The following is a 14,315-nucleotide window of genomic DNA, read 5'->3' as shown; positions in this document are numbered from 1 at the left end:
CTGCATCTTGTAAAAATGGACAATCAACCTCCCCTTTAAGATATTGAGAGCTCTCTGACCCCTCCAGCTTTAAATACCACTTTCAAGGCCCAGAAAGGTAGTAAAGATATCGTTAAAATAGTCCATGTGACTCCAGTGGTTCAATCTTAATGTTATGAAGCAGTGAGAATACTTTTTATGCGCAAAGACACACAAAAATAACGACTTCATACAACAATTTTGTTCTAGCCTGTGCCAGTCTCCTACGCAGTTTACATTGTAAATACAGTGCATCTCACACGCATGCATCGTGGAGCTCGTGTGAACAGCATCGTCGGCCGTAGAGCTCTAAAGCACAACAGAAAATGCGTAGGAGAGTGACAGACTAGAAAGAAATTGACAGAGTTTTCATTTTTGGGTGAACTATCTGTTTAAAGGGGGGGTGAAATGCTGTTTCATGCATACTGAGCTTTTTACACTGTTAAAGACTTGGATTTCCATCCTAAACATAGTCAAAGTTTCAAAAACTATTTTTTGGACGTTTGATGGAGTATTTCTGTGTTAAAAATACTCCTTACGGTTTCTCACAAGTTTTGGAGAGTTTTTTTTGAGTATGAGTCGACTTGACTTCGATAGAGCGGAAGGTCCTTGTATGGGCTGTACGGGCTCTTCTCCCGGTAGGGCGTGCGCGCGTGACTAGAGCGAGAGAGGAAATGCACGCCCATAAACACTCGCTCAGCTGCAGATCCAGTCGTCCGTGAACACTAATGTCGGTTATAGTCCGCGCCGCGCTCCACTTCATTCCTCCACTTTGACATTAAGCGACTTCAACGCTTCAGCACAGCATTCCGGGAAGGCAGCGCTGCATTTGAACCGATTTGAACGCAGAAATGCTTCAGTCGCATCGCAAAGTGGATCTCCACACTCCAAGAAGAGTGTTTTTGACGGAGCCGTCCCAGCGATAAAGGTTCGGTCCTGCTTTGGAAGCAGTCGGTGAGTAAAACTGCTTCAAATGTCTGTGCTGTTGCTTATCGTCGCGTGAGTAAACATCAGTAAACGACACGATCGCGTGCTTCGTCATTCAAATGCTCTAACGGACTTCATTGTTGTTCTATGTATAACGTTACGCTAGTCTGACGTGGAAAACCGTTTTGCTTGCTACTAAGGTTTGGTCGCATACAATAGTCCATAAACCGAATCATGTCCTCATAAACTGCGAGTAAACACACAAATGTTGACAGGCCACTAAATACAGTACATACCACAGAGACGGACGTCCTGCTGTTGCTGTTTCTATTTCAGCCTCCGAATTAGATTCTGGATCATATCTATTAACGATGGGTTTCTCCACGCTTGAGGACGTCACCGCTTTGCGCATTTGTCATTCTTTAGCTCCGCCCACACGATACGCCTCCAGGCGCTCAGTTTTTTCCAGAAAAGACTCGGTACAGCCTATATTTCTTTTATAAATATAATAAAACGAAAGACTTTTCGGAGATATGAAGGATGCAATACTACTCTATAGGTACTCAAGATTGACATGAGATTGACTGAAACTGAGTGTTTCACCCCCCCTTTAAACTTAATATTAACAAAACTGATTTGATAAAAGCTCATGCTGATGAGTTTTTAATGTGAATACTAAGGCCTAATCATGGCTTTATCTAAGCTCTGTCTGTGAAACCAGGCTTACATGTCTTCTAATTTAGTTTATATATATCAGTGTTGCAGTGAAAATGCATTGTAAGACACAAAGAAACAACGGTATCAAACCAGATACACACTGCAACCATAATTTTGTCTTCTTTTCTAGTAAAAATAGCTAAACGTTCAAGCTACATTTGCATCAGAATTGAAATTTTGTAATATGTTGGCCTGGTTTTACAGACAGGACTTAGATTAAGCCAGGTTTAAGCCTAAATATAATTAGGACATTTAAGTAGCTTTTGTAAATGTTCTTTAAAGGAAAACATTTCTGATGTGCATCTTGATACAAAACAATGGCACTGACATATTTAAAGATGTGTTAGAGCAAGTTGCTTTCATTTAGCTTTTTTATTTTTATTTTAAATGCATTTTAATTTGGGAATAAAACCAAAATAAAATAAAATAGTTTGTGTGTAAATCCGGGGGTTATGACTTGAATTGAGAAAACCCTGAATTGAGTTTATATGCAAAAAGATCAATGAAAAAAAAAAGGATTCTTATGTCATGACCCCTTTAATTATTTATGTAAAACTAAAAATCGTAAAATTACCTTAAATTCAAACATACACATAAGTACATAAAACATGGAAAATAACTATATTTAACTATGTTAATAAGTGAAGAGTAGAAGTGTAAGTGTAAAAAACAATAAATGTTTTTTAAAATGTAAAACAAGACAAAATTAATCAAAACTCAATGTAGTTAATTAACATTCTTCTTCTTCAAAAAAAGCTAAGATATTAGTTTACATGCACAAAGTGGAAATTATCACAGGAAATCGCTCTTGAAAAAATGATCTCCCAAAGTGGGTGGAACAGAACATCCTGAGATGTACGTTTAATACCTGATTTGATGGTGTTTGGAGATTATACAGAAGATCTGGGGGTTTTGTGATGAGATAAAAGAGCTAAACAAATGTCATCAGTGGATTCTGTGTGAAGTCTTCTTCTGTCTGGTAAAATGATCGTGTAATTTTGAAGGATCACAGCTCATTCAGTCTGAGCATTGTTCCCAATATTAAAACGGGACTCAGATCTTACAGAGGCAATGACATTTCTGTGGGAAAATGTAAGCCAATACGAGTCTCTCACTGTGTAGCATCACATTTCATCCTTTGAAAAGAAAAAAGGAAACCCTGTGTAGAGAATTCAGTATTGAGGAACACAATAACTTGGAGTTATATCAGAAATATTTGAGTCAGGTGTCCATGATGGAGCCCAATCCGAGAGGAAGTGGAATGTGAGTGTTTAACATGGGGCCGCGTGCATCTGGAGAACCAGAAGCATTCCTGATTTGGTGCCTTCGATACACATACTTCTTATCTTGCCGAAGGCACAAAGTCAGGTCTACTGTTTCCCCAAGAGGTCCTTACCAGGGCGGCGCAACAATATTCCAGTGACAAAACGTAAAACGTAACAAAACCTAAAAATGAGACGTGATGCGACACAATCAATTATAAAACAGAAAATCAGAAAAGTTTCTCCCTTTGTTGCATTTGCATCAGTACTGCCATGGAAGAGCTGAACACTAATGTAACTGTAGTAAAGCATAATGGAAAAATGCCTCTTGTATTTTCATACAACTGGGGGATTTGAGATAATATACGATTCTAAGCGTACACACTCAATCCCATCCATGTTTGATATTATAATATTAAGAAGTTAAGTTCTAATTAATATTAATTAGAAGCAGTATTTTGGTCTAATGATATTATAGTGTAGATGGAGTTCCATGAAACAATCTAGTGTCACTTGTGTGGTCACGGTTATGACAAAAACCCCAGTTAACATGGCTAACGTTGCCTTTTGCTTTATTGGGTTGCGGCTGATTGATGTGGTGTAAGACATACTGTATAAGGGGCCATTCACACTAAAGGCTGATTTACACTTCTGCGTCTGACCTGCATCGTCTCTACGCCGACTTTCATATAGCTCTGTATCATTGTTCACGTCGACGTGCAGTTACACATGTAATGTAGCTGTGGCTCGAGGCAGAAGTACAAATTGGGCTTAAAGGGTTAGTTCATCCAAAAATGAAAATTCTGTCATTAATTCCTCAGCCTCTTGTCGTTCGACACCCGTCAGACCTCCGTTCATCTTCAGAACACAGATGAAGATATTAGTGTTGAAATCCGATGGCTCAGAAAGGCCTTCATTGACACCAATGTCATTTCCTCTCTCAAGACCCATAAAGGCACTAAAGACGTCGTTACAAAGCCCATCTCACTACAGCGGCTCAACAATCATTTTATGAAGCGACCAGATTCGAACCGTTATAAATCAGTATATCAATGCATGAATCGTGAATCAATACACTGGTTCATAACGGTTTGATCTTTGTTTTGAAATCGGCCCATCACTATATAAGTCGTTATTTGTTTTGTTTTTTTGCGCACAAAAACTGTTCTCGTTGCTTCATAAAATGATTGTAGAGCCGCTGTAGTGAGATGGGCTTTGTGACAACGTACCCTAACCCTAACTACTTTTTTCCAGTAGCGAGTAATCTAATGCATTACTATTTCCAAACCATTAATCAGATTAAAGTAATTTATCCAAGGCACTGTGATTTACTATTTTAGTAATTGTCCTTAGTAACACTGCAAAAAATGTTTTATTTAGTAGTCTTGTCTTGTTTCTAGTCAAAATATCAAAAAATTCTTACATTAAGAAACATTTACTAGACAAGGACAAATGATTGTCTTGTTTGGGAAGAAATAACTCAAAATTAAGAGTTTGTGCTTAAAATAAGCAAAATAATCTGTCAATGGGGTAAGAAAAATAAAATTGTTTTCTGTTTGAATTTAAATTATTTTTCTTACCCCATTGGCAGATTATTTTGCTTATTTTAAGCAAAAACTCTTTTAATTTTGAGTTATTTCTTCCAAAAACAAGACAATTACTTTTGCTTGTATAGTAAATACTTGTGTATTAGACAAGCATTTTCAGATGTTTGGACTAGAAACAAGACAAAAGTACTATGTAAGAAAAGCATTTTTTGCATTGAATATATATATATATTTTTTTTTTTTTTTTGCTTTCTTCTTATGTCTCTGGGGGAGTATTTTTTCAGGTAATATTTTTTAATTTCAACTTAAAATGTCAGGAGATACATTGTTGGAGTTACTGTTAAAAATGCACTTCCAGTAAAGTGAGTGTTGCTAAAAATGGTTATCATTTCTATGTTGAGGCGGCAGGGGTGTTGTCAGAAACTGCTGAATGTAACTAATAAACTAACTTGTAATCGTACTTAGTTACTTTTAAAATCAAGTAATCTGTAAAGTTACTAAGTTACTTTTTAAAGGAGTAATCAGTAATCAGATTTCTTTTTCAAAGTAACTGTGGCGACACTGGTGGTTATAGACTGCAGATGAAACTTTCTGTGTCCTGACTGGATGGTGTATCGTGTTTTCTGGTCCACAGCATTGGGTATTTGGTATGCTGGTGTCTTTCCAGGCCCCTTAACAAGGCTAACCAACAGCTTTATAAGTAAGACAATGCTTGGTTTGTGTCCTCGACACGTTCAGCAGGAGCTTGACTTTAGTCAGTGAGTGGCTGTAGGAGTGCTGACTCACTCTCTGTGGCATAGGTGGGATGAGCTGAGGATGCTGTGCCTTGGTTGAGTGCGCGCGTGTGTGTGTGTGTGTGTGTGTGTGTGTGTGTGTGTGTGTGTGTGTGTGTGTGTGTGTGTGTGTGTGTGTGTGTGTGTGTGTGTGTGTGTGTGTGTGTGTGTGTGTGTGTGTGTGTGTGTGTGTGTGTGTGTGTGTGTGCGTGCCAGAGGCCGGTATCTGTGGGCATGTTAGTTTTACCCGGAGAGGGCCTCCCTGTCAAAACACTACATTAAATGGAGCACAAGACCTCAAGCCTAAGTTTATCCTCAGGATAGCATACCGCAGCGGGGGACAAGACACAGAATGAGAGATTGCATGTGGAGAGAGCAAAAGCGAGTGGACATTTACAGATATGTGATTTACTGTGTAATACCTGGAAAAAAGCAATCCATTTTTCATTCACTTGTATGTCATTGCCAGTTAATTAGGTGGAGCAAGACCCCTGGAAGTGTGTGGGTTTAAAAATCTGCCATCTCAATTGTGCATCCAAGTTTTCTGTAAAGTGAGCAGTAAATGCAGGAAAATGACAACACTCAATACTGCAGGCAAATTGTACATTTTATTCCTTCAGAACAAAAAAAATCATGTAAATGAAGTACTTTAATATAACACAATATTGCATTGCATATATAATTTAATATTCATGTGTTGCTTGCAAAATAATGTATTTCATCAGAATGCACCGGTCATTTTGTATGGTGGTCAGTGGGTTTTTTTTTTTAGGCAAATTGTACGTTCTAAAAAATGCTGGGTTAAAAACAACCCAAGTTGGGTTGAAAATGGACAAACCCAGCAATTGGGTTGTTTTAACCCAACAGTTGAGTTGTTTTAACCCTGCAATTGGGTTGTTTTAACCCAACGGTTGAGTTGTTTTAACCCCGCAATTGGGTTGTTTTAACCCAGCGGATGGGTTAAATGTTGCTTAGGACAACCCAATTGCTGGGTTAAAACATCCCATTTGCTGGGTAAATCCATTTTCAAAATTTCAACCCAACTTGGGTTGTTTTTAGTCCAGCCTTTTTTAGAGTGTGTGTATATATAATTCCAGTATATACCAGCAGGGGAACCTTGAGCTTTTGTGTGCATGATTATTACAGTACAGTATTGAGTATACTGACCAATTGAACATTACATCAAGCAGTGATGATAAATTGTAGATTTAAAGCAATTAAAAAAAATCTATTTTTAGTTTAAAAGGGACATTAATTTCCCTGTTTATGTCTTTTGTATAATCGTATATATATAATATTTATACAAAGGATCATCTTGTGTACACTGACATTCAAAAGTTTGGGATTGGTAAGATTTTTTTTATGTAAAAAAGAAAAAAAAGAAAAAGTCTATTATGCTCACCAAGACTGTATTTATTTGATCCAAAATACAGTAAAAAGAGTAATATTGTAAAATATTATTATAATTTAAAATAAAATGTTTTATTTTAATATACTATATGTAAAATGTAATTTTTTTTCCTGAATTTCCAGCATCATTACTCCAGTCTTCAGTGTCAAATGATCATTATAATATGATGATTTCATGTTTAAGAAACTTTTATGATTATTGATGTTGAAAACAACTGCCAACTTTTGAATGCCAGTATATATGTTCTTCTCTTTTCTTCTTATTTGTGTTTAATACATTACTTTTTATTGTTGTTGTTTTTTCTTATACATGATTATTAAATGATATTTTTAAAATAATTTTATGTAAGGCACTCAGAATTATCACTGGTGTGTTAAATATGCTATAAAAGCAAACTCATCTTACCTGGCTATGATATACAAATAAATTGGAGAACCTGAGAATACATTATCTGTTTTTTTTGCACATCAACTGCTTCGATATCAATCTATGTAGGCTCTTCGAAAATAAACTTGTAATATTTGTGTCTCTGTGGTTGTGTGTAGCCTGTTGCAGTGCATTCTCCCCCCCAGCGGAGTGAGGATGATGACGAGGGAGACCTGAATAAGACACTGGGAGTGCAGCGCTTCCAGCAGATCCTCACGCCTGCCCAGCGCGTGCCCATCGAACAACACCGCACATTTAATGAGGAGGACTTTGAGTGTATGTAATGCATTTGGTCTATAGCCTCAGAGAATGTTATCATATTAAAGGAATGGTTCCGTGTTTTTTTTAGGCTTGGTTGTGTTTATGGCGCGCAGTATAACATGTCTTAATACTTCTTTTTTTTAACGCCATATTTTTCTTCTATTTGATCTTTATTCCACACCGCTGTCTCCACTGTCCTTTGAACGGCTCGTTTGCTTCCTGCTTCTATGAAGCTCATCCCTCCGAAAAACACAATGGTCTTAGGTTGGTCAGATGGCCAAATGTAGTTTCCTGTATTTTTATTGGCTGAAGAGCCAAGCACAGGTTGCCGGAAACGCCACGCCCCTTCCCATTACGGGCAGAAGTCACATCTGCGGAGACTAGCGAGGGTTTATGATGTCACCAACCCAGGAAGAAGCTCGTTGTAGTCCAAACCGGACGTTTTTGTAGGCAATAAACTGCCTTAACTTTAAAAGACAATATCTCCGCTTGCATTGAACTTTCAGCGCTGTAACTTTGCAGATACTGTTTATGCTCAAGCAGCGACATTACACACTAACTAAAGTTAAAAAAGTGAAATCGCATGCGACCGCCCCTTTAAATTACAATACATATTTATGAGAGTTTATGCTGTTTTTATTTCTAAAGTTCAACTCTTTATCTCCAAATATGAACTTTAAAGACATAGTGGTAGAAAAAACTGTATTTTAAAGGGATAGTTCACCCAAAAAGGAAAATCTGAAGTCAAATGAAATGAGAAGGTCAAGATCGCCAGATTGTGTATATTGACCTTCTTTACCGGAGGTTAAACGTGTTCCAGGCTGTTGGATATAGCGTTGTATCTGAGGTAAAAAATGATATAAATGCGGCTCAATTTCTCACACAAACTGATTGTTTTATGTCTTAAGACATCCATGTGTCATCATGAGCCACAGGGCTCTTTGTGTTGTTTAAGCATGTTTTTTTTGCTCTCATAGAATTGTTACCCATTTACAATTTTTTTTATAAATCTTCATTTGTCTTCATTGTGAAACAAACACACCTACACTCGGGGTAAGCAGATAAACATCACATTTTCATTTTTGGGTGAACTATTCTTTTAAGTATTTTAAGTATAATAAGAATCAGTGTTGGGGAAAGTTACTTTGAAAAGTTGAGTTACTTAGTTACTTGTTAAGAAAAGTAATGCGTTACATTACTTTTGCGTTACTTTTTCTCACCTGGGCTGGGCTTATTTTTTATAACAAAAAAATTCTATATTTGTGCAAAGGTAAAGGCCTCTTCATAGCAAAATTGAAATAATAAGCCTTAGGCTGAGGTAAAAATGCAAATTCACGCACAAGCATTAGAGGGAGCGGCTCTGCTGTGCTGCCATTCTGGATAATAGAAGAATAGGGCAGGAGAAAAAGTAATCTAGTAATTTCTGCTCATGGTTTAACTGAATCATTAAAGGTCAGCAGCAAGATATTGGTCAATAAAGTGGGATTAAATGCATAAAAATATTTGTTTGATTTAACATTTAACTATTGGAGGTTAATTTTGATGGGTACAGAATCTTTATTGTGCAAGTAAGATGAATAAATGCTCACATTTAGTCTAGAACTACAATAAGTTGTTCACACAACGCCTCTGCACTGCATGATTTTTCTCAACATGGGGACAGAAGAGCTGTCAGTCAAATAAATGTGTAACTTGCATTCCTTTTTAAAAAAAAGTAACTCAGAAATTTTGTTGTAAATGTGAAAAGTAATGCGTTACTTTAAAAAGTAATCTGATTATGTAACTCAAGTTACTTGTAATGCGTTACCCCCAACACTGAGAAGAATTGCGTTCTCTCCCAAATCTCTTCAGAGAATCTTTGCATTCGCTTGCAAAGCACTGAAAATTATTTCTTGATCCTACCTCATATTATTTTCATCACAAAAGTTTTGTGAGTGAACGTAGAAGAACGTAGTTTTTTTACCATCACCATGTCCCTTAAAGGGTTAGTTCACCCAAAAATGTAAAAGTGATGTTTATCTGCTGACCCCCAGTGCATCCAACATGTAGGTGTGTTTGTTTCTTCAGTAGAACACAAATGAAGATTTTTAATGTAATGAGTCTCTTCTAAGTCTTGGATGTTTGTGGTATTTGTAGATCACCGGCATACCTCTCTACATGTTCACCATCCTCTATCTAAACATCTCCCCGAGGGCCGGAGGAAGAAGCCCGGAAGGAAACGCAAGGACTCCGGCCGGAGGAGGAGCTCCTCCATGGGAGCGGCTCCTCCAATAGATGAGGATGATGAGGATGAAGAGGCGGACGAAGATTCCTGCAGCCAGCAGGACCGAGAGGGCAATGTGACCACAACACCTACACCGGACACGGACACAGAGGTCAACCCTGAGCGGGCAGAGGTAATCAAGGCTCTCTCACACACACACACACACACACACACACACACACACACACACATCGCCCCTGCCCCTAAACCTACCCATCATAGGAAACATTCTGCCTTTTTTCTTTCTCAAAAAAATAATCCTGTATGATTTATAAGATGTTTTCCTCATGGGGACTAAAAAATGTCCCCACAAGGACAAGGATGTCGGATATTACCATCTTTGTGAGGACATTTTGTCCCCATAACACAGGGTTTACCAGCCCACACACACGCACACACACACACACACACACACACACACACACACATACACACACACACACACGTTATGACCTTGCTAACCCTTCTCTTGTTGGTCTGCAGTTTTTTGTATCAGAAGATGACCCCAACTCCACTGTAAAAAAGAACGGTGAAGCCTTGCCTCATCGAAAACTGTCAATCATACCCCATTCAACACTTCACACCAGCATCAGCATCCCAGAAGATGTTACAGCAACCGCGTAAGTCAACACGCACACAAACATAGATCACATGTATGTGCTCATCCTAACCATGTGCCCTTAATTCTGCAGGGGCAGAAATTGGGTTCGTAATCTGCCCAATGGCAGACGAGTGTCCGCTCCATGTTTGTTTCCAAGTTTGAGTTCGGCAGACGGCAGCTGTAAGTCCGGCCGGAGCTATGATCTGCAGGAGCGCCGCCGCACGGGCAACATGACGGGCACTGCTCTGGCACACTACCAGCACATGCCCACTGACGAGAGCGAGGCACAGACGCTCGCCACGGTCGACCTGGACGGCATTAAGAGTGAGTTTGTGTTTGTGTACAATCTGACATTCATTTGACAAAGTAAGAACACTGGATAACTTGAACATTCATTTATATTTAAATATATGTGACCTTGAACCACAAAAGTGGTCATAAGGGTCAACTTTTGAAATTACAATGTTTTGTCGAAACAGTATTTTGTCGAAATATAACTTTAAAAATCTGAAATCAAGGGTGCAAAAAAACCTCTATATTTTGAGAAAATTGCCTTTAAAGCAGTGGTTCCGTGATTTTTTTTCTAGGCTTGGTTGTGTTTATGGGCCGCAGTATAACATGTCTTAATACTTCTTTTTTTTTAACGCCATATTTTTCTTCTATTCTCCCTTTATTCCACACCGCTGTCTCCACTGTCCTTTGAACGGCTCGTTTGCTTCCTGCTTCTCTGACGCCCATCCCTCCGAAAAACACAATGGTCTTAGATTGGTTAGAAGGCCAAATATAGTTTCCTGTAATTTTATGTACTATGTTATGTTTATGTTAATAGCAAGCGTTTATGATGTCACCAACCCAGGAAGAAGCTCGTTGTAGTCCAAACCGGCTGTTTTTGCATTGAACTTTCAGCGCTGTAACTTTGCAGATACTGTTTATGCTCAAGCCGCAACATTACACACTAACTAAAGTTAAAAAAGTCAAATCGCATGCAACCGCCCCTTTAAAGTTGTCCAAATGAAGTCCTTAGCAAGGCATACTACTAATAATACAATTTTTATATATTTATGGTGGGAAGTTTACAAAATATCTTCATGGAACATGATCTTTACTTAATATCATCATAATTTTTGTCTTAAAATAAAAATCTATAATTTTGATCCGTGCAATGTATTGTTGGCTATTGCCACAAATATACCCGTACCTTGTGGTCCAGAGTCACATATATTATATTTTATTACGTGCACTGCTTTTCAAAAGTCTTTTATGATTACCAAGTCATATCAATATTGTGAAATATTTGTTTTAATATATTTTAAAATGTAAATTCTTCCTGTAATAGCAAAGCTGTATTTTCGCATCATTACTCCAGTCTGGAGTGTCAAATGATCTTTCAGAAATCATTCTGATATGATGATTTGCTGCTCAAGACACATTTCTTAATATCATTGTTGAATATTTTTGTGAAAACTGTGATTTATATTTTTTCCTGAGTAGAAAGTTCAAAAGAACAGCATTTATTTTTGTAATAAAAGTATTTCTTTAAAATAAAATCCTACTGACTCCAAACTTTTGAACGGGGAAGTGTATATTTTTAAATGTCTGTGTGTTTGTGTGCTTTAGTACAGCAGTGTTAGCACAGACATTAATAATAACAATAATGAGAAAAAGAATGATTATGATAATTATTAAATACAAAATTAGTAGTTTCTAAAAAAATAAAATACAATTTATAATACAATACAATCCCTAAAACATTTCGGAAATATGAAACCTGTTTCAATACCTCCTAGGGTATATAGTGTAGTGTAGTTAATATACTGTAAAGTGCAGCATTATATTGGTTATTAGTAAGATTGTTTTTCATTATTAAGTAGCGTGCATTATGCATTTCAGTAGATCACAGAGCATCAGTGACGTCAGGAAAATGTATTTGTTTCCCCCGGCTTCTTTTCTGTTTTTTCTAGGGTTATAAAGGACTTCATTATTTACCTTTCTGTTCTCATTCTTCTGAGAATAAGTCTTGTTTTCAGTGTGTACATCTAACCATCTATGGCTGTGGTTCAGGAATGTGGACATTCTCAAAGGGTGCCGAGCTGCCCACTATAACTGTGCCTTTGACGTCTCTTTTGTACCCATGTGTGTGTGTGTGTGTGCGCGTGTGCTGAGCATACAGACAATTTGACCAAACAATAGATCATTTTGAGACATCAAATTGAGTCATGTTCCAGTGACTGCTCAGTTGAGTTTGCAGTGTTTGGATGCTGAGTTTTGTGTGTAATGTCGCCAGTATTGTGAAGGATAGGTAAGCACTGAGTTACTGATACTCACAGACCTTCTGGTGTGTTATAATGGATTCAGTGTTGTTCTGACCTGTTTGATGTTTTCAACTCTTGGTTTAATATTCCGTCTTTTTTCTGTCTTCCTCGCAGGTCACAGGTTTGAAGATGTCCCTGGTGTGCGGCGGCACCTGGTTAAGAAAAGTGCTAAAGGTCAGGTGGTTCACATCGGCAAGGACCACAAAGAACCCAGCAGTCGTATCCGGACTAAGCTGGATCGAACCCCACATGAGGTGAGATGCCAGCTAACTACACTCTTAGAAGAAAAGGTTCTATATAGAACCCCAAAAGGTTCTATATATAACCCCAAACGGTTCTATCGGCGCTACTATGTATTTGGAACCCCTATAAGGTTCTATAAAGAACACTTTTTAAGGGTTCAATCAAAATAACCCTTTAAGGTTCTTTGTAACCAGGAAAAATGTTGTATATGGAACCTTTTATGGGTTTATTCATTATCATTTGTTCTGTCTTTTCCGGATTAAATATTTCATATTAATGACAAACATTTGCATTATTCAGTGTATTTAAATGAATTTATGAATGCATCTAAATGATCACAAAATTTAGGATATGGGAGTCTTAGATATCTTTCTAAGAGTTAGAAAATGTATATATTTATCTCATTTTAATTAGTTAATCAATATCACACGAAGAGTGCCATTTCAGTTTTTCTCCTCCAAAAATCAGAATGATTAAAATGTGATATTAAGTTACTACAACAGTTTAAGTAAGGGATAATGTACACCCAGCCGGTTGTTACGCAGAATAAACCCCGACAGAGTTATCAGGAGGTCTTGCATCACTCTGAAGGGGTTAATTCTGCGATAACAACTTGCTGGGTGTACATTATCCCGCTTATTACACGGCTACTAGTCTTAAATAAATTAGTCACAAAATATTGTCTTGAGATTAAATATTGTATTAGCTCTTACGCAAAGCTTCTGCGAACAAAAACAGTTCCAACCTGCTTTAAGCCTTTATCTTTTGCTGAAGAGTTGCCATATGCCCTTGCTAAATGTTGAAAATGAATGCTGAAAGGGTTAATTCACCCAAAAATGAAACCAAGCCTATGATTTACTCACCCTCAAGTCATTATAGGTGTATATGACATTCTTCTTTCAGACAAATACAATCGGAGTTATATTTAAAAAGTCCAGGCTAACGTTAATCTAAGCAGTAGTTGTAGTGGTGTTTGAAGTTCATAAAAAATGCAGCTGTCCGTCAAATAACGTGCTCCACACGACTCTGACGGGTTAATAGAGCCTTCTGATTCGAATCGATGCGTTTGTGTAAGAAAAATATATTAAAAACGTTATAAAGGAAACCTGCCTTGAAGTCTTCCATTGTAACCCACGACTGTTTCAGCCACAAGATGGCGCCAGCGTTAAGCATAGAAGTAGAACCGGTCAAGATAACTCCTACTACCCGGATGAGCGGTTTTTAGTTGGGAATAACATACCGCTGGAATGCGCGATTGACCAATCAGAAACAAGTATTTCACAGAGCCGTGTAATAATAAACACTAATTTAATTACAATTACAAAATGTTGCAGAATCATGTTATATATAAAATGAATAATAGCCTAAAGTACCTTTGTGATTTGTGGTTCTTTCTTGTCATTCTAGAACCTTTTTAGCATAAAAGATTCTTTGGAGTTGAGTAAAGAACCCTATGGTTCTACAAAGAACCCCAATGAACCCTTTTTTCTAAGAGTGTAGATTATCTTTCCCCTGTCCACTTGGAGCTGTGTTCTTGGTGTTTTGTGTTTAATG

At 37.5% G+C, this 14,315-nt stretch overlaps 1 protein-coding gene across 3 annotated transcripts in view; it reads left to right on the top strand.

Annotated features, from left to right (window-relative positions):
- slc4a2a (solute carrier family 4 member 2a) overlaps positions 1-14,315 on the top strand; it is a 48,637-nt gene that overhangs the window by 16,363 nt on the left and 17,959 nt on the right. For all 3 annotated transcript variants that reach the window (XM_067453565.1, XM_067453564.1, XM_067453568.1), the window contains 5 exons: positions 7,201-7,357; positions 9,479-9,738; positions 10,089-10,225; positions 10,298-10,530; positions 12,633-12,772. In XM_067453565.1, coding sequence (XP_067309666.1) covers positions 7,201-7,357; positions 9,479-9,738; positions 10,089-10,225; positions 10,298-10,530; positions 12,633-12,772 — 927 coding nt within the window. The remainder of the gene's footprint in view (positions 1-7,200; positions 7,358-9,478; positions 9,739-10,088; positions 10,226-10,297; positions 10,531-12,632; positions 12,773-14,315) is intronic.

Source organism: Pseudorasbora parva, chromosome 9 (assembly GCF_024679245.1).
Source record: "Pseudorasbora parva isolate DD20220531a chromosome 9, ASM2467924v1, whole genome shotgun sequence".
Classification (NCBI taxonomy): Eukaryota; Metazoa; Chordata; class Actinopteri; order Cypriniformes; family Gobionidae; genus Pseudorasbora; species Pseudorasbora parva.
This window is presented reverse-complemented; position numbering and strand designations above follow the sequence as displayed.